This window comes from Pyxicephalus adspersus, chromosome 5 (genome assembly GCF_032062135.1).
Source record: "Pyxicephalus adspersus chromosome 5, UCB_Pads_2.0, whole genome shotgun sequence".
NCBI classification, from domain to species: domain Eukaryota; kingdom Metazoa; phylum Chordata; class Amphibia; order Anura; family Pyxicephalidae; genus Pyxicephalus; species Pyxicephalus adspersus.
The window spans coordinates 88,269,994-88,289,048 of record NC_092862.1 but is presented as its reverse complement, the minus strand read 5'-3'; the positions used below and the strand labels follow the sequence as shown (position 1 = coordinate 88,289,048).

General features: G+C 38.0%; 1 protein-coding gene across 2 annotated transcripts in view; it reads left to right on the top strand.

Moving 5' to 3' along the window:
• The window catches only part of ERP44 (endoplasmic reticulum protein 44), a 40,263-nt gene that overhangs the window by 1,873 nt on the left and 19,335 nt on the right, over positions 1-19,055 (top strand). The window contains exons 1-2 of one of the 2 annotated variants that reach the window (XM_072412061.1): positions 4,324-4,365; positions 16,714-16,786. In XM_072412061.1, the coding sequence (XP_072268162.1) occupies positions 4,339-4,365; positions 16,714-16,786 (100 nt within the window). In that variant the 5' untranslated portion in view covers positions 4,324-4,338. Of the gene's footprint in view, positions 1-4,323; positions 4,366-16,713; positions 16,787-19,055 lie in introns of those variants that run through there. The other variant, XM_072412060.1, reaches the window with a different exon arrangement.

The following is a 19,055-nucleotide window of genomic DNA, read 5'->3' as shown; positions in this document are numbered from 1 at the left end:
GACTACTTGTACTGCAAGACAGGACCTTCCCATTGCCTGCCAGAAATTCTTTATACAGCAATATTCTGCATAGTTATTTTTTACCCAAGAGTGCCTGGCATAGTCCAGCCCTGATGACATTGGGCTAATTGTGGAGCCACATGCAAAGCTTAGCAAACAATGAGCACTAATGACTCAGGGAATTTTCTTGAATCCCAACTGAGAAAAACTTTAGCTCACAATTCCATTTAATCACCAGGTTATTTTATAACTCCTTACTAGTCTTCCTGGCAACATTCCGACCAGCAAACAGGGCCTCTTGTTTATTAGTGTCTTAGAGCAGCGCCTAGGGCCACTTAGATACACCAACAATTGCATCAAAACCTATCACATATTTTAAGTTCTTGCATTCAAAGAATTACACAGGTTAACAAAAAATTAATTTTGATAAACATCGGAAACCACAGCAATCTTTTCCAAATCAGTTTTTCGAGCAGATTTTAGATCTGTTTTCAGTTTTTCACTAAAACTTACAGTTCCTAAGTTATGAGTACTATGATAGTTACCATTGTACGTGCATGTATTTTGTACTAAAACGTAAGCACCATTGAAGTGAATGTTAATACATCTTCAGTGTGAAGTAAAATAAGGCACACTGTGGTAAAGAATGTTAATACATCTTCAATGTGGAGTAAAATAAGGCACACTGTAGTATAGATCCACTGGACATTGTCAGTCAGATACCATTGTTTCTTCAGAAATGCTTAGAGTATGATTTTCTTGTGTACTGGATTGTCTGGATTGACGCAGTACAGCATCCATCAATAGTCAGCCATCATACTTTCATTCCAGAAACCTTGGTAGCGCTGCTCTATTAACTGAATGTCCTAGTGCAACTGTTCTCCTTGTTAGTCACTCACCATACCAAGATTTTTCAGGAAGAATTCTAGATGTGAGTGCAAGAAATGTATTTTTAATGGCATGCATTTTTCACACAGCCATCCCAAGCTTCTAGCTCAGCTGCTTAGAGAGATTGTTTGAAAATATCGTCCTGCAAAACAGACTTGATCTGTGGCTCTCTAAACATCCCTTCCTTCATTTTTGCAGTGCTTATGTTAGGAAACTTCTCAACAAGGTACTGAAAACCCATGGAGTTTGATTTACCCATGGCCTTTACAAGGTTCTTCATCAAGCTTAACTTGATATAGAGAGGTGGCAGAAATATTTTATGCGCATCAACCAGAGGCAGAAACTTGACACTGCTTGTTCTGGGCTTATAGGTATCTTTTGGTAGCCAATCACACTTGACATAATGGTCTCCAGTAGATCGGCTGTCCCACAGAATCTTCCTTGCATTCCCATCAGCAAGCCAATGACCTTTAGATCCCCACAGATGTTCCACTGGTGTGTTTTATAGTGGATTGCTTCAAGTACTAACTTCATGTTGTCAATGGACTCCTTTAGGTTAACTGAATGGGCAATCGGTAAACTTGGTTTGGAAATACCATTATGCAGTAAGACTGCTTTCAAGCTTCTTTTTAAGGAATCAATGAAGGTATGCCATTCAGATGGAACATGCCCTTGTGACAAACTGTTAATGAGTGCATTTATGACAGTAGCACAGTGTGCCATTACTAGTGAAGAACGTTGTCAAGTTATGATTTTGCTTTCTGTAGTGAGTTACAGTTACACCCTTTGCAAGCAAGGGCTTTTGTTTAAGCCTTGAAGCAAGAAGTTCTGCTTTGTCTTTAGAGAGATTTAGATCATGAATGAGATCATTCAGCTCTGCTTGTGTAAAGGTTTCTGGTTCTGAATCTTCATCGTCAAATAGTCAGGATCAGATGATTTGGGGTTTTAACTGACTGCAAGTCGTCATGGGCAACAGACCTAATTGCAGAATTGAGGCTGTGATATACAATTTTGTGCTTAGTTTTACCTGAGAATCCACTTTTGTTGTCGCAGGAAGAATAGCAGTCGCTTAGATGGTCTCGCGGTTCTCTCCACACCATCAGGAGTGCAAATGGCATTGCTGCTTTACGCCGATTTAGCCAGTCACGCAGTCCATTGGAACAACTATTACAGATGACATGTGGAGCCCAAGATTTATCCTGGTCACCAATTGCACAGCTGAAATATATATTTGTATATCTTTTTAAGTACAGTGGTAATTTGGCGACGACGTGCTTTCATAAAATCAATCGCAGTTAGGTCTCTAACCTTAAAAAAAGAAAACTGTTGTTAAATGTTGTAATATGTTATGGCTATATATAATGAATTTCACACAATATACATTTAGCTGCATTACAAAAACTAGATGTGCGAGAGAAAAACTGAAATCCGCATTAAAAATACTACATAGCCCACATAAAATTATATCTGATGAAAATGACATGCTGACCTGTGTTATCATTTGCTTGATGTTTGCCTCTTCCTAGCTCCTGTAGATAACTCCTGTAATAACCAGTAAGGCTGTTCATTTTGTTGATATGTCTATAGGAACGTGTGGTGAAGGGGCCTACTCGAAAGTTCCATCTCTTCCTAAATTATGGGCGCTTCTCTTATTGGAATGGCTTGAGAGTTGGCCAGTATATCTGGGCTTTGGTATCTGCTGCAGGCATGTTTCCGGTTTCATTTGGCTTTCAATTTTCATAATGCAGAGCTTTTTGAACTTATAAAATTAACATTTGCTAGTCAAACACATGTTCTTGGTAGGTTGTTTCTATTATTTTGATTGTTTTAGCAGTTACATTTTCATCTGTTTCGATGTAATCAACAAAGTCAGAACATTGCTTTTTTGGGGCAAAAGAGAGATTTTCTCCTTCACATTCAGTAACTTTAAACCTGCCAATTTTTTGAGGTTGGGGGCAGTGAAATATAATATTATAGTATTTATTTAAGGATATTATTTTATGTATGATTTGCTTTTGGCTCCCTTAGCCTTTTCTGTTTAAACAGGTACAACTGGTTTGATTGCAAACCTATGTTTTGTACTGCTAGGGTTTTCTCTCAGCATTTTGAAACATAATAGCATATATTTTGAACAAATCAATCATGCTAATGGTGTAATTTATAATTATTATCTTCGGAACCAAAGTTTGAAAACCCATTGTTTAACTATACCTGCTTATAGCTGTGCAGCTACAGGACCTGTCATGCCTTTTAGTTTCCTTATTGTGTTCTTACAACTTCTTTCCACCTATGTCCTGTGACCATAAATCCAGGCTTTTCATTAAGACTCATGCATTCCTCTTTAATGCAGGTAAATGCAGTTATGCATCTGTAGTTCCTTTGTTGGGTGTCCATATGGTCACAGATTACCACAAACATGACTTCCTGTAGGGGTTTTTGTATATTTGCCCTCTAGTCTCCACTGCTATGTATACACATAGTATCTTTGTCACGTTATCACATTTTTTTAAGCCTGTTCTCTAATAAAAGGGTAGATGGGAGAATGAACGTGTAGCACCCTACTGTGCTATCCTTTATTGTCATGCATAGTTGTCATTCTCAGTCATTTGTCATTGAGAAATAGAGGAGTAGAGAGAGTAGACACCTGTTTCCCTTTGTTAGTGTCAGATATTGCCACACCCCACTCACTTCAGAGAGTGAGTTGTAATAATGAAAAAAAAGAGAAGAAATGACAACAGGTCAGTCAAGGAAGCACGAAAGAGGGGTGTTTTGATTGGCAAATTAAAGTTTGTATTCACATATGTAAAATAAATTGAAAATTACTTCTATGTATTATATTAATCAGACTTCCTATTACATTTTACCATTCTTTCTAATGGACCCTACAGGCTCCCCCTCATTTAGAAATAGTGGCCTGGAACTTCTTAATTTCTCTGACTACAACATGAATAAACAGGGCAAATAAAAAAAGTTTTTGGCCAAGTAAGTTCCTGACTCCACAATACAGATTATTTTTTAAATGTGCAAGACATATATCGATATTATCTTGCCCATTCCCAGATTAATTTCAATTGACCATAAACCTCATTCCAGGTGCATTACAGAAGTGACTCCCTCTTTTCCTCTGGATGTTTCACATACATCTAACATCTATAGTGGTAATATAAGTGGTCTTTTTCATTAATTGTTACCATTCCTATTCCTTCTTAGTTTACAATACAGACATTAAGCCATATCATAATATTTATACTGTATCAGACATCTATACATAACACATTTTGCTATGTATTATATTACCATAATACTAAATGGCACACATGTTTATATTATACAAATATTTTACTCCTGTGAAGTATGTGCTAATAATAATTATCTGTATATATGTACCTACTTGCCAACCTAGAAATGTAATCGCTCTGGATACTACCCCTCAAGAAGCTGTGAAGCCAAATGCGTCGAGCTAAGAAGTGTTCACAGGTACCTCACTCTTTACCGAACATTGCCATTGTGATGTTAACCAGCCACACCATTTAGTAATTAGCTCTGTATAGCATATACTGGTCAAAAATACATCCTGATAATGTTAATCAGGAATAGACCAAAATATTGTGTACTGTACAGGCACTTTATTATGTTTTGATATGTGCTCACTGTAATATTTGTTTTTGATTTGCCATGTGTATACTTATATATGTGTGCCATTTGTATTTGATGTTTCTATTTATACTATACAAATATTTTACTCTTGTGCAGCAAAAACAGAAAGATAAAAACATTTAATTTTAAGAGAGCAACTTTTCCATTATTAGGCTGGGTCTACATGGACGTTTTTTTAAAAACGCATGTAAACGTTCCTATTGCATTTATATGCGTTTTTTTATTCACTTTTTTTCGCTTTTTAAAGCTTGCCTTTAAAATGCTGGAAAACGCCTATGCCACAGCTTTTGTGTTTTACTGCGGTTTAAACTAATTTGCACATTAAGCGCTCAAAACGTGGGAAAACGTCCCAATAAAATTAATGGAAGCCTTTACCTGCGTTTTTGGGCGTTTTCTAGAGTTTACCCAGCGTTTTAATTTTGTTGCAAGAAACATTTAAGATAGATGTCATAAACATGCCTCAAGGAAACATCCAGGTATAGATTAACACATTGTAATGCATCAGGATTTCAAACAAGGGCTTCAAAATAGTCCGTGTAACCTAAGCCTTTGTGACTTGGACTGGGGGACAATCTAGGAATGTCTTCAAAGAACACAGAACAGAAATAGGAATGCTTCTAGTCTGTTCTACAAAAGCACACTGAAAAATATATTCCAGTGGGTAATAAGTTCAAGAGGCTCACAGCTGATGTTAAAAAAGCCATAGGGAACAAGAAAAAGGCATTCCAAAAATATAAAAATGAAGTATCACCTTCATCGTTTGAAAACTATAAAGAGTATAATCGAAGAAGTAAAAAGGAGATAAAATGTGCAAAACTTCACAATGAAAGATTGCAAAGGAAAGTAAGGCAAACTCCAAATTTTTTTAAATATATTAATAGAAAAAGATCAGATCTGAGCATGTAGGCCCCTTAAAGGATGTCTCTGGGTTGGTAACTGGTGATAAAGAAAAGGCAGATTTACTGAACACTTTTTAGCTATGTCTACACAAGAAAAATGGCAGAGCTCAAGTCCAAATTCAAAATAGCAATGTCACTGCCTTAAATGAGTCACACAGACTCAAAATTAATATGATTAAGAAACAGTTGGGCAAAATTAGGTTTAACAAAGCACCAGGGCCTGATGGATTACACCCACGTGTCCTCAAAGAGCTGAGCTCAAGTTATTTCAAAATCATTTTATCTAATTTTAGAGACTCTATTAACTGGCATGGTACCGATGGATTGGCATAAGGCTAATGTGGTTCCTATCTTCAAAACGGGAGCAAAATCATTACCCAGGTGACTACAGACGGGTTGGTTTAATGTCCATAGTAAATTGGCGTTTCGCCAATAAGGCTTCTTCAGGGGATTTTGAGAGCACACAAATGAGGAATAAATGTTTGTATTTTATTTTGCCTTAAAAGCCTACTCACTTTTCTATCCTCTCTCTTGAATCATACTTTCTTCTATTAAAAGAGGAATAGATTGCAGAGATTGAGACATAATCCTGCCCCCGTACAATGCATTGGTCAGACCACATATGCAGTTCAGTTTTGGGCACCAGTTCAAAAAAAGGACATTGTGGAATTGGAAAGAGTGCAGAGAAGGGCAACTAAACTAATAAAAGGAATAGAGGAGCTTAGCTATGAGGAGAGATTAGCTGAACTGAACCTATTCTCCCTTGAAAAGAGATGTTTAGGAGGGTATATGATCACCCTGTATAAATACATAAATGGTCCATATAAAGCCAACCGGTGGTCCTGGTCCGCGGCTCTGGCCAGTGCTCCCTCCCCCACCCCCCCCCCCCCCCCCCCCCCCGAGCGGGGTCAGAAGAGGAACCCTGCTGGGGGGATGCACTGGCCAGAGCGGCAGGACCACACCCCCCCGTACAAATCCTAGGCTCAGCGAAGTCTATGTCTCAGGTTTAGATCTGCGATGGGAGAGTGGGCGGATTATGTAATGATGACGTCACTATGGGGAAGGTTTCTCCCCCTTTGACGCCCGTCTCCCCGCATGTGCGTGGTCAGGAGGCATTCATTTTAGTGGTCTGTGGGACTGAAAAGATTAGAGACTACTGATATAGAGACCTGTCTACCCAAATATTCACTTTGAGATCATTACAAAAACAAGAGGGCACTCCCTGCGTTTGGAGATAAAGAAGTTTAGGCTCCGGATGAAGAAGTAAATTCACGATTATTTTGAACGATCGTATTGTGCACAATTCTGTACATGCTGAAACGATACGATCGTTCCTTTATAATACACCAATAATGTACACACACTAGATAGGATCATTTAAACGACGCAGGAGAAAGTGTATCATAGAAAAATTCACGATCACTGAATGACTGTACACACATTAGATAGCGAACGATCTTCACCCAGTCCGATCTGCTGGGACGGCCACATTCCATGTTCATTGGCGTCGTTGGCCAGTTCACTTTTTTGTGAACAATTATCAGATGATCGGTCGTTAGTCGTTCGTTTCCAACGTTAATTATTGCACGTGTGTACGCAGTCCTAATGTTCTTTTTCGGTAACAAAGGCTTTTTACTGCCACATATCCCATTAGGGGTAAATCCTGTGCAGGTTATCATCTTTTTGTTTGTACATTCATGCATTTTGTCACCAGCTGATGCGAGAGTGATCTTCAGATCTCAAGAGTAGTTTTTGGGGTTTAGTGTTCTCCCCAGTTTGGTTTTGTCAGGTGTACTGCCCAGCACTTTTAGTAGCCACCCAGCTGGATGTCACCCGACAACTTCTGGGGCTTGTCTTTTTGTAGGTACAGGTTGACAGTCGAAAATCCGGCCATCGTTAATCCAGTCCCTTCAAATTTCCGGCATGAATTTCGGATTGCATTTTAATACAGGGACTGCAGTACAATGTTTGGTCACTGATGTTTTGATGGCGCTGTTTTGCAGAAAAAGCTCTTATGTCTTGCTTGCTACACTAAATACACGTTGAGACGTCCCTGCTGCCTGCTCCCTGGAACTGTGCCAGATGTCCATGGGTGCTGTGAGAGGAAGGCTGGCCTATGTGTCACCACCACTTATCACCACTATGCAAACTTTATTTTTTACATTTGCATTTTTTCACTTATTTTAGCTACAGGAACTGATAGGAATATCTTTTTATGCAACCCAGTCCATCTGACTGGACTCAGCAGTTCAGCTGTGCTACACAGGGACTCCAAAAAAAAAACACAAATTTTGAAAAACCTAAAACATATTGCTTCCTCATCTCTCATAAACAGTGGAAAAGTGATCATAAAAACGTACTAAACCACAGAACCATTTTGTTCCATATCTTGAAACAGCCAAAATGCCACAGACATGGAACGGTGAGACTCTGTGAAGTGTTACACCTTGTGTTCTATGTTCCATTTAAGCCATTCAAACACAGAGGAAGTGTTCAAGAACATAAAAATATATTTTCCCATGTAGTGGTATTGTAGACGAAAGTATGTTTTTATTTTATAATTTGGGTTAAAAAAAATTTCCCTTCTCAAATCTCTATTTCCAAGCCAGACAACAACCAATATATTATCATGCTGTTGAGGAATCGGAATCCTACAAGCACAAATCCAATATATTATTCACACCCTCACAACCAATTTGGGAGAACAGCGATTTTTTTTTTTTATACCCCAATATATTCTGTTTTCCAGGGTCAAAATTCTCTCCGTGCCATGCCCTGACAATAATTCAAAACTGTTTAAACAGATGAGACTTTTTTTTTCAATGAAAATATTCCCATAGAATTATAATTGTATTTAAGGAATTGTATGTTATTTATCTGTAAAAAGTCTCTTATGTAACCATCATTTTTTTAAGTCTTTGCACATCCATTTATGATTGGAAATTATTTGTCAGGTATTGGAAACAATTGAAGTTTTGCACCACACACTTTTGGAATCACCTAGAAGACCAGATTGGGAGACATAAGGGGTTAGCTCATACGTGAGCTATATAGGTGTTCAGTGTGTAGATTATGGACAATTTTGCATATAGTAGTTTTCTGCTGTTTTGTATTGTCCATCTATTAAATTTCATCCCAAATTTGTAAAGCTTTTTACTCACTATTACTAGCACACACCTACCATCTATGTCAGTGGAGTCAAACTCAAATACACAGAGGGCTGAAATTAAAAACTTAGACCAAGTCGGGGGCCAAACTTGAAATTTATTGAAAAAATTGAGGAAGTGTACTACTTCGTCCAAAAGACAATTGGTAGTCATAGGGGACTCTATCATCAGGAGGACTGATAGAATAGTTTGTCGCCTGGATACCTTCACCGAATGGTTTGCTGTCTCATTGGTGCCAGGGTTCGGCATGTGGTGGACCGAGTGGACAAACTACTGGGAGGGGCTGGACAGGACCCAGCTCAGCCGTCTTGCTCCATGTTGGAACCAATGACAATATAAATTGAAGATGGAGGATCCTTAAAAATCAGTTTAGGGAACTAGGTTTCAAACTGAAGAAAAGGACCTCCAAGGCTATATTTTCTGGAATATTGCCTGTGCCATGCACAACACAGGAAAGGCAAAGGGAACTTAGGCAGCTAAATGCATGGCTTGAGTCCTAGTATAGAAGGGAAGTGTTTGGGTTCATAGAGCACTGGGCTGACTTTTCATTGGGGTACAACCTGTATGCCAGAGATGGTTTGCACCTAAATGAAAGGGGATCTGCTGTGCTTGGGGAAAAATTTAGGGGAATGGTGGAGGGATATTTAAACTAGGACAGAGGGGTGTGGGAGAGTCAAATAAGGGTGGATTGGGGATAGTTGGGGGAAGGATTATGGATAATTGTAAGGAGCTTCCCATGTTACAAACAAACATTGGATTGTGCAGTACTAGTTGTACTGAAAAACAAAATGATTTGGCAAACAAGGATGGTAAAAGCAGCAATGGTTTAAAGATGCTAGAAGTCTAGCAAACAAGATAGGGGTGTTGGAAGCCTTAATGAGTGAGGAGAATTATGACTTAGTTGGTATTGTTGAATCCTGGCTTTGTTCTTCGCATTACTGGGCTGTCAATATTCCTGGCTATACTCTCTTCCGTAAAGACAGAGTCAAACGAAAGGGTGGTGGTGTCTGTATGTGAGAAAGGATCTAAAATTAAATGTGAAAGAAGAAATTGCGGAGGGAACAAGCGATGAGGTTGAGGCATTATGGGTGGAGTTGAATGTGGGGTTGAATAACACACAATTATTGATTAGTCTGCTATAGGCCCCCCAGTGCTAAGGAAGAAATAGAAAATCAACTACTAGCACAGATAGAAAAAGCAGCAAAAAGTGGAAGTGTTTTAATTATGGGAAATTTCAACTACATTGACTGGAGTAATGGCACCACAGGACCAGCAAAAGGGAGGAAATTTGTGAATTTAATACAAGATAATTTTATGGTACAGTGTATAGAAGCCCCAACTAGAAATGATTCTCTGCTGGACCTAGTTCTTTCTAACAATGCAGAGCTTATAACAAATGTGCAAATAAAAGAGAATCTGGGTAATAGTGACCATAATATGATTTCATTTAATGTAAGCTAAAAACAGGAAAGATAAAAACATTTAATTTTAAGAGAGCAAATTTTCCATTATTAAGAGCGGCTCTGACTTGGTGGCTTGGACTGGGAGACAATATTGTCCTCAAAGAACACAGAGTCCAGTCTGTTCTACAAAAGCAAACTGAAAAATATATTCCAATAGGTAATGGGTTTAAGAGGCTAAAATTACAGCTGATGTTAAAAAAGCCATAAGGAACAAGAAAAGGGCATTTCAAAAATATAAAAATGAAGGATCACCTTCATCATTTGAAACCTATAAAGAATATAACAAAAGATGTAAAAGGGAGATAAAATGTGCAAAACTTCAAAATGAAAAGACAGATTGCAAAGGAAAGTAAGGCCAACCCCCAAAAATTTTTCAAATATATTAATAGCAAAAAGTTCAGATCTGATCATGTAGGCTCCTTAAAGGATGTCGCTAGGTTGGTAACTGGGGATAAAGACAAGGCAGATTTACTAAATGCTTTTTTTTAGCTCTGTGTACACGAATGAAAATGGCAAAGCTCAAGTCCAGATTCATAATAGCAATGTCACTGCCTTAAATGAGTCACAATGGCTCAGAATTGATATGATTGAGAAACGGCTGGGAAAAATTAAGGTTGACAAAGCACCAGAACCTGATGCATTACATCCACATGTCCTCAAAGAGCTGAGCTCAGGTATTTCAAAGCCATTATTTCTAATTTTTAGAGACTCTAGTCACTGGCAAGGTACCAATTGATTGGTGTAAGGTCAATGTGGCTCCTATATTCAAAAAGGGAGCAAAGTCATTACCAGGTAACTACAAACCTGTTCGTTTAACGTCCATAGTTGGAAAGATCTTAGAGAGTTTGATAGAGAGCCACATGGAGGAGTTTCTGCTAGAAAATAATATTATAAGTGATAGCATGGCAAGTACACAGGTAGACAGTGGAATAGCAGTTGATATAGTGTACTTGAACTTTGCTAAAGCATTTGACACTGTACCCCACAGATGCAAGTTAGGGTCGATAGGTTTAGAAAAGTCAATCTGTAAATGGATAGCAGCTGGCTTAAAGATTGCATCCAGAGAGGTGTATTTAATGATTCATATTCTGAATGGTCTAAGGTAATTAGTGGTGTACCCCAGGGTTCAGTGTTGGGACCTTTACTGTTTTTAACATCTTCATAAATGATATAGAGTTTTGGATTAACAGTACCATTTCTGTGTTTGCAGATGACACCAAGCTATGTAATGGAAATAAGTCCATACAGGATGTCCATAATCTACAAGCAGACCTGGATGTAATGTTTGATTGGGCAGCCAAGTGGCAAAGGACATTTAATATAGATAAATGTAAAATTATGCACTTTGGAACGAACTAACAACATGCATGCTTCATACTGTCAAGGGGGAATACATTTGGGGGAGTCAGAAATGGGAAAAGGATCTGGGGGTTCTGGTAGATCATAGACTTAATAACAGCATGCAATATCAAGCTGCAATATCTAAAGCTGGTAAAGTACTTTCTTGTATTAAAAGATGAATAGACTGCAGAGATTGAGACATAATCCTGCCCCTGTACAAAGCATTGGTCAGATCACATCTGGAATATGCAGTCCAGTTTGGAGCAACAGTTCACAAAAAGGACATTGTGGAATTGGTCCATAAAAGGAACGGATGAGCTCAGCTATGAGGAGAGATTAGCTGAACTGAATCTATTCCCCCTTGAGAGGAGACGTTTAAGGGGGATATAATCACCCTGTATAAATATATAAATTATCCATATAGAGAACTCTCTTCCCAATTATTCACTTTGAGATCATTACAAAGAACAAGAGGGCACTCTTTGCGTCTGGAGGAAAAGATGTTTAAACTCTGTGAAAGGTCTGTGAAAATGTGGAATCAGCTCCCTCAGGAAGTAGTTTAGGCAACTACTATAGATTGCTTTAAGAAAAAGCTGGATGTTTTTCTAGAAGCACAGAATATAACTAGGTATTAAGGCTTTAAATTAAAAATACCAGAGACTGTTGTTCCAGGGAACATCTGATTGCCTCATGGAATCAGGAGGATTTTCCCCGTTGAAGCAAATTGTACCAGGGTTTTTTTTGCCTTCCTCTGGACCAACTATGTCTTATAGAGTTTTTTTTATCTGGGATATGTTTATTTCCCTAGTGGTTGAACTTGATAGACTATGTCTTTTTCCAACCTTACCTACTATGTAACTAACAAAAACAAATCCTTCTACACACACTTTAGGGTTGAAAATACTAATTTCTATCTATCCATGCAGGCTGTGTTATTCATCCTCTCACATCACAAGTTTGTCTGACAATAAATATTACACTATGCAGTCTCTAATAGATTGAAACCAACACCATGCCCCTGGTAGACAGGCACCATGTGATCATTGCCTAGTCTTTGTGTCACATGATGAGTGTACAGGAATAATGTCTATGTATTACATGTATTGAAAATGATGATGTGAGGTGGAAATGTGGGCGGGCGGGCCAGATGTAGTTCATTTTCTGAATTCCTTGGGCGGTCAAAAAAAAGGACCTTGAGGGCCAGAGTTACTAACTTTAGTTTGACTTGGTATAATAATAATAATAATGTATAAAATGAAGCTTTGAAGCCGTATTTGATACGTTATAAATATTTTAATCCATAATTGCAAGCGGTAAAAGCTATTTGCAAAAGATGCAGTTATGTCTAACTTTTTTTAAATTCAGATTTATGGTATGTTAAGGACGAAAACATTGGTGCTCTCAAAAACCAGACATTTTATTGTCACTAAACTTTTGAGCGCCATTTTGTGAAAACTGACTTTTACGTTAACCATACTTTAATTGGAATTTTTTTCATCTGAAATTTAATTTTGCATCGTTTTTCTGGTACTACTTTACAATCACTGCCTTTGCCTGTTTAACTAATAATAGCTTTAAACATTAGTTTTTGTAGCCTGCCAGACTTATGCAAATAAAGCAGGTTAACACGTTGCAAATATTTAAATGCCTGAAGTACCCAGTGGATGAAAGCAAGCCTTCAACCCCATAGGGTTTAGGCCCCTAGGTGAAAGCGATAATGTCAATCTGGATTAAACAACGGCTGGAGATGTTTGCCAGGCAAAAACTGTTTCCTTGCAAGAAAAAAAAAAAGGTTAAACGTGAGGAAAAGAGTGGTTAAAAAAAATCCTGTAGCATGATTAGATTATTTTAATTAGGGACATTTATAAATCCGCTTTACACTCATATTTTCATTTATTCACTTAAATTTGTTCTAAATGAGTGCTCTATATCATAAACTTTCTACCAGAATTATTCTGCTTTGCTATTCTGAATGTGACTGGTGTGATTGAAAAGGAAAGTTGTCCTACAGCACAGACTTTAGGAAGTACATGTCTGATCATATATATAGAAGTATGTGTGTATGTGATTGTCCTTTGTTCTTCATTATGCAGTAAAAGTATAATAAATGGATTCCTAGCCTCTCTGGTAGATAGAAGGCCAGTTGGAATAGGGTATGACTCCAAAGTCAGTGGTGGGTGTACGGGATAAGAAGTTTCCTTGGGTACACTGTTTTCTAAAAATTAGTAAGCACAACCTTTTGGTGCATTAGGAGGCTTATTGTAATGCGCAAACATGTTAACAAACTGCAGTTGTGTGAATCAACAGCTCCTTTTTCACTGTTTTATTTTTCTCTTACAACCTTTAAAGTTTTGTAGCATACTCGCACACCATATATTTTCTGAAAGCACAGCACCTGCAAACACGATGCTTTGTATATTGTAAGCCCTGTGATAGTTTAGCTGTGTATATTCAGCAAAGCTATATATATATATATATATATATAAAATTAATTTTTTTTTTCTTTATTTTATTATTCCACACAGTATCTGCTTTCAGTGCAGAGCATGTGAGTGGTGTTTTGGTGTTGTGTAGAAACAGAATTTGTTTTAGTGGCAAAGGGGTAATTATTTATTTTCATATTTTCAAAATTTATTTCATTTATTTATTCATACTTTGTTGTGAAGTAAGTATAGTGGGGAGTCCATTACTGCCCACAATGGGGTTGGCTAGAAGTGTGGAGAAAAGAACAGCTTGATGGTCAAGGGTGTCTGGAATAGGGTCACTTTGGTAGGGAGGGAGCCTAAAAGAGGACCAATTTAACCCCCCCAGCGGTAATCCCGAGTGTAACTCGGGGTTGATTATCCATGCAAAAATCGTTAATCCCGAGACACATCCGGGGTCACTAAAAACATAAGAAAATCCACTTACCTTTATTCTGTTGTTGACCCCCGGCGTCCTGCTTGTCCCCACAGCTCCTCCAGACATGTCTTCTCTCTTCTATCTTCATCCTGCGACTGCAGAAACAATCTCCGGGGTTTCCCGGTGACGTCGGTGCGGGCGTTAGAAGCGGTAGGAAATTTAAATAGTTTTGTATTGGATTCAAAACAAATTAGCTGTATTGAGTCCAATACAAGAAATCTTGATATAATAATATTATTATAATAATATACAAGCTACTGTACAGTTATATTACTTGTTTATTTTTTTATTTTTAGATTTTTGTTTTTTTTATTAAATTTTTTAAATATTGGACATATTTTGGTGAGTTATACCTAAGAATTATAGGCCTACAATGTAAAATAAATTTCTGTGCAAAAAAATGTACCGCTTTTTGCATGGAAATATGGACAGAATTAAAACGCTAGTGGGTTAAACCAGAAAAGGGAGGCCCAGAGAGGCTCAGCCTGAACAGCAGCAGGCTAAGAAATGAGGGCAAAGGGGCAACTGGATGGGGGAGTCCTCAAGATGACTGGTGTAATATGTTGGTGCTTTAAAAATACAGTTTAGTAATAATTTATGGGGGAAGGGGCACTGGGAGATGAACAGCGTCAATATTGTTATATCAGGCAAAAGGTAGACACAGGGATACTGGCTGCTGTCTTGTGGATGTGATCAGCCTCCACCTTTAAGTGTGTTAGGGTATGGTGACTGAATCAGGGTTCAGTGAGTGGTGAATGCTGCTTTCATAAGGGATATTGAGAGTGTCTGCTACGAGTGTTTCTGTTGTGGGTTATTGGGTGGAACAGCCAATGTGCAAATAGCTTCATTTCTCTTGGCAAGAGCATGGTTACTCTGGTCCATGTAGAGTTATTTTGCAAAATCATCTACACTAGTATACTGCACTTTATCCAAGAAGGATTACAGACAACAAGACACATTCTAGACACTATATAGCAGTGTTTTTTTTTTTTTTTTTTTGCTTTCTTAGACAGATTTTGCAAAATCATCTACACTAGTATACTGCACTTTATCCAAGAAGGATTACAGACAACAAGACACATTCTAGACACTATATAGCAGTGTTTTTTTTTTTTTTTTTTTGCTTTCTTAGACAGATATAGAAGTTTATCAGGGACCCACATCAGTAATTTTTGCCGATGTCGATATCCCGATATCGGACAAAAATTTGAAGTGTGTACAGCGCGCGTTGTCCATCGTCTGCACGACTGTCCTGGCGGATACAAGGATGATGAAAGACGAATGATCGTAATGCAAGTGAAGGGGAAGAGTGCGGGACAGGATGCCGCTCCGTCGCTCTCCCCCTCCCCTCTGCATAGTTCATGCATCATGCAATAATAGTCATTGGAAAGGATTGTGAAAGATCCTTTCCAGTGACTAATATTGCACGGGTGTATGCGGCTCAAGTGTGAAATCACTCGCACATTTAGAAGGGATTTTTATGACCTATAAAAGCATTAACAAATAGTAATGTTGGCTGTTTGCTTTGAATAGGGCATCATGCAATGAAACCTTAATCTACAGACTAAAGACAGGAAGGAATTAAATGAGCAATACTATCTAAAACTAAAGTTAATCAAAAAGTCATACCTTTTTAATATAAGATCAAAATCTTTATGTGGGGTCACTGTGCCCAAGTATGGGGGTTGTTTTTTATATTTTGTTTTAAGCCAAATTATCAGTGTCTTGTATATATACATATGATATAAATTTAATTCATATTCATTGCATTAGCTGATCATTCTCCCCTTTTACTGCTCCGGTTAGTTCCCTCCACTTCCCTGACTTTAACCCATCTGGTAACCTGCAAATTTTCTCCGGTTTTTCTGTTGGGAGCCCAGAACTTCTGACTACCTCCAAATAAAAGCGATAGTTATTTTTACGGACTTAGGTAGGCATGTATCTCCTTTGACTCAACAAGTGGTCATGGTGTGTACTCAGTAAAAGTATAAAAACATCTCAGTATAAGTAACCCGGGAGATGAGGATACTAGGACATCATTTGATGGTTTCAAATAGAGTAGTACATAAATTACATTTGTGTGCAGGTTTTTTTTTAACATATTAAAATGCTTAGCCGTGATCATAAGGCAAATATAAAAAAAATCTGTTAGTAGATTTTGGTTTATAAATGACCACAATTTGCATATAGTTCTTTGCTTGTACTGTTTGTGAAATAGAGTTGTTTAATTAATTTCTAGTGTATGGATTCAAATCGCCAATGAAAAAAATATTTATAAGCATTTACGTTAACGGATTTAACTTGCAGTTAATTCTTCTTGGTCAGAATTGTATATGGAGTCATTTTTCTGTTGTGCTTAGCAACATACTAATGAATATTATTTTTTTTTTTCTACAGGCAACATGGGCTTGCACTCCACTAAAAGGTGATATTGTAAATCTAGAAAGTAGCAATATAGATGACATTTTAGGTAAGCACTTTTCTTCTTTTCATAAATTCCTTGCTTGTTTGAAGAAATACTTGTCCCTGCAGACTGGCTACCTTAAGCTTTAACAAGCCGTGGCACCTGGAATTTGAGAGACAAAAGGGCTTTCGTGGAAACAGCCTACCTAAAGTTTTCTTATTCTGGTCTCCTAATAAAAATGTTACAATCTAGTAGTTCTAGATCATAACAGAAATGTTGGAAAATTCCCATATATTTACATATGCTCCTCCAACTTCTAGGCATGTTTCGCCGTAGCTGAAAAGCAATGAGAAAATATATATTATGAAATCAGTGTTGCATTCTGGAACATATTTGGATAGTGGAGATGTGTTGTTTACAACAGGGAGTTATCAGGTGTAGTTTGTCTCCATAAGGCAAACAGGCTATAAAATTGGGGAGGGATATCCCCCTTATGGGGCAAGCATAAAATGTAACAAATGCATGAATGTTTTTGTATTTCTGTTTTGCTGGTTTTTCTATAAGTATACTTGGTACATAAAATTTACAAGGAATCATTAGATCAGCTATAATAATATTTTAGATATATCAAAACAAAAAGGTGTTGAAAGTCTTTTGAATTTGACAGTTTTCTAATGAAACCCAAGTAGAAAAGCCTCTTCTCTGCTAGCATGCTGCAGAGAAGGACCACTGTTCTGTAGAATTGGGGCTCTACCGGCAATTGTGGTGGGGGAAAGCTGTAGTCCGATGGTCTAAAAGGGGGCGGGCCAATTTAGTGTTGCCAGTAGTTTGTCACAGGTATCCAGTAACCCCTATTAGTGTCAGTGTTCAACCTACCCCTTATACTTTGTTCCAACCTTCTAATGCCTGCCCTGTTAGTATGTCCAATTTTTCCATTCTATGTATTATGCCCCAACTGTCTGTGCTGTGTGTTTTAAGTTTTAAGTGTATAATGCCTTGAAGTAGTGTAATAGTGTGATCAATGTGGTGTAACAAGTGAGGCTTGGTTTACCAGCAAAAAACGTGCCATTTACTGTTCTCGAGTGAGAACAGAAATGATTACTGGTAACTGCTAGGCACCTGAGATTGGTAACAGGCGGTAAGTGCTAGGCCTTATCAGGGCTAGCAGTATGGCGTGAGGAAGGGGAATTGCAGCAAATACAACCTTTACTACCAGTGTGAACTCACCCTAACTTCAGATGTGTCCCATGCTGGCTCAGCTTCCCTCTTTTTTCTGATGCCAACTGTAATGTCCAGCGCCGCCTTGCACTGCACATGCATGAGATTAGGCACTTTTTTTCCCCTTTTTTTACATTATGAGAAAGCCTCTGAAGATGCATGCGCAGAACGAGCAGCCCATTGCTTCTTGGTATATGTGAAACAAATATCCCAGGAGGCTGCAGATTTCCCCCTCAGTTTTACCACTATGGCAGTAAAAAATGGAAGGGGAAAGATCCTCCCCAAAAAAACAAACACATTTTTCCATTATATAAAAAGGAAAGTCACTTTTACATATTATTAGAAATGTGGTTATACTTTAATAGCATCATGCATGTGGTATTAGATGGGGGCAGGACAGCCAGTGTCCCCCTCTTATCACTTCCCATGTTCTATAAAAAAAAATAAAAAATAAAAAAAAAAAGCGGTGAAGATTACCCACAATGTGTAATAATGTCATCGGCAGCACAGTGTGATAGCTGTGTGTGTAAAAGCTGCTTGTCATATTCTGCAGCCTTACAACTCACTGTGTTTAAACCTTCAGATCTCCTAAATATTCGTAATGTCTTAGGGTACATACCCTCATAGCTACTAGTAACCCATTTCTTTAAAGAATTTTAAGAAATAGGGGTCACAAGTTTAAAATTTGTGAAAATAGAACATTGGGGTTGCTGTTTCAAAAAAGAGTATGTCTAAGAGCCCAAAATTGAAAATGCAAATTGTGCACTCCAGGACCCCTTACATTTCTTACAGTAAGAAGCACTGGGGTGGGGCCCCTCAATTTATACCTACCTTTCACAGAACTATAATTGTCATACTATGCCACCCTGTCTGCTTCTCTACCTTGAACCCCAATTTCTCTAAAACAGAGGTGCAGGGAAACAAAAATAAAGGTGCAAGTGGGGGACACTTGTGGCTAACACCCCCAAACCTTCAACACCATGATATCATTACAACATAAAAAAATTCTATCCATAAAAAGCCAGCTCCCTGTTAAACATGACTGTACCCTTCCAGTATCTGAACCTCATTTCGTTTTAGTGGGCAGAGATTATGTTCTAATGATGCCATAGTGATG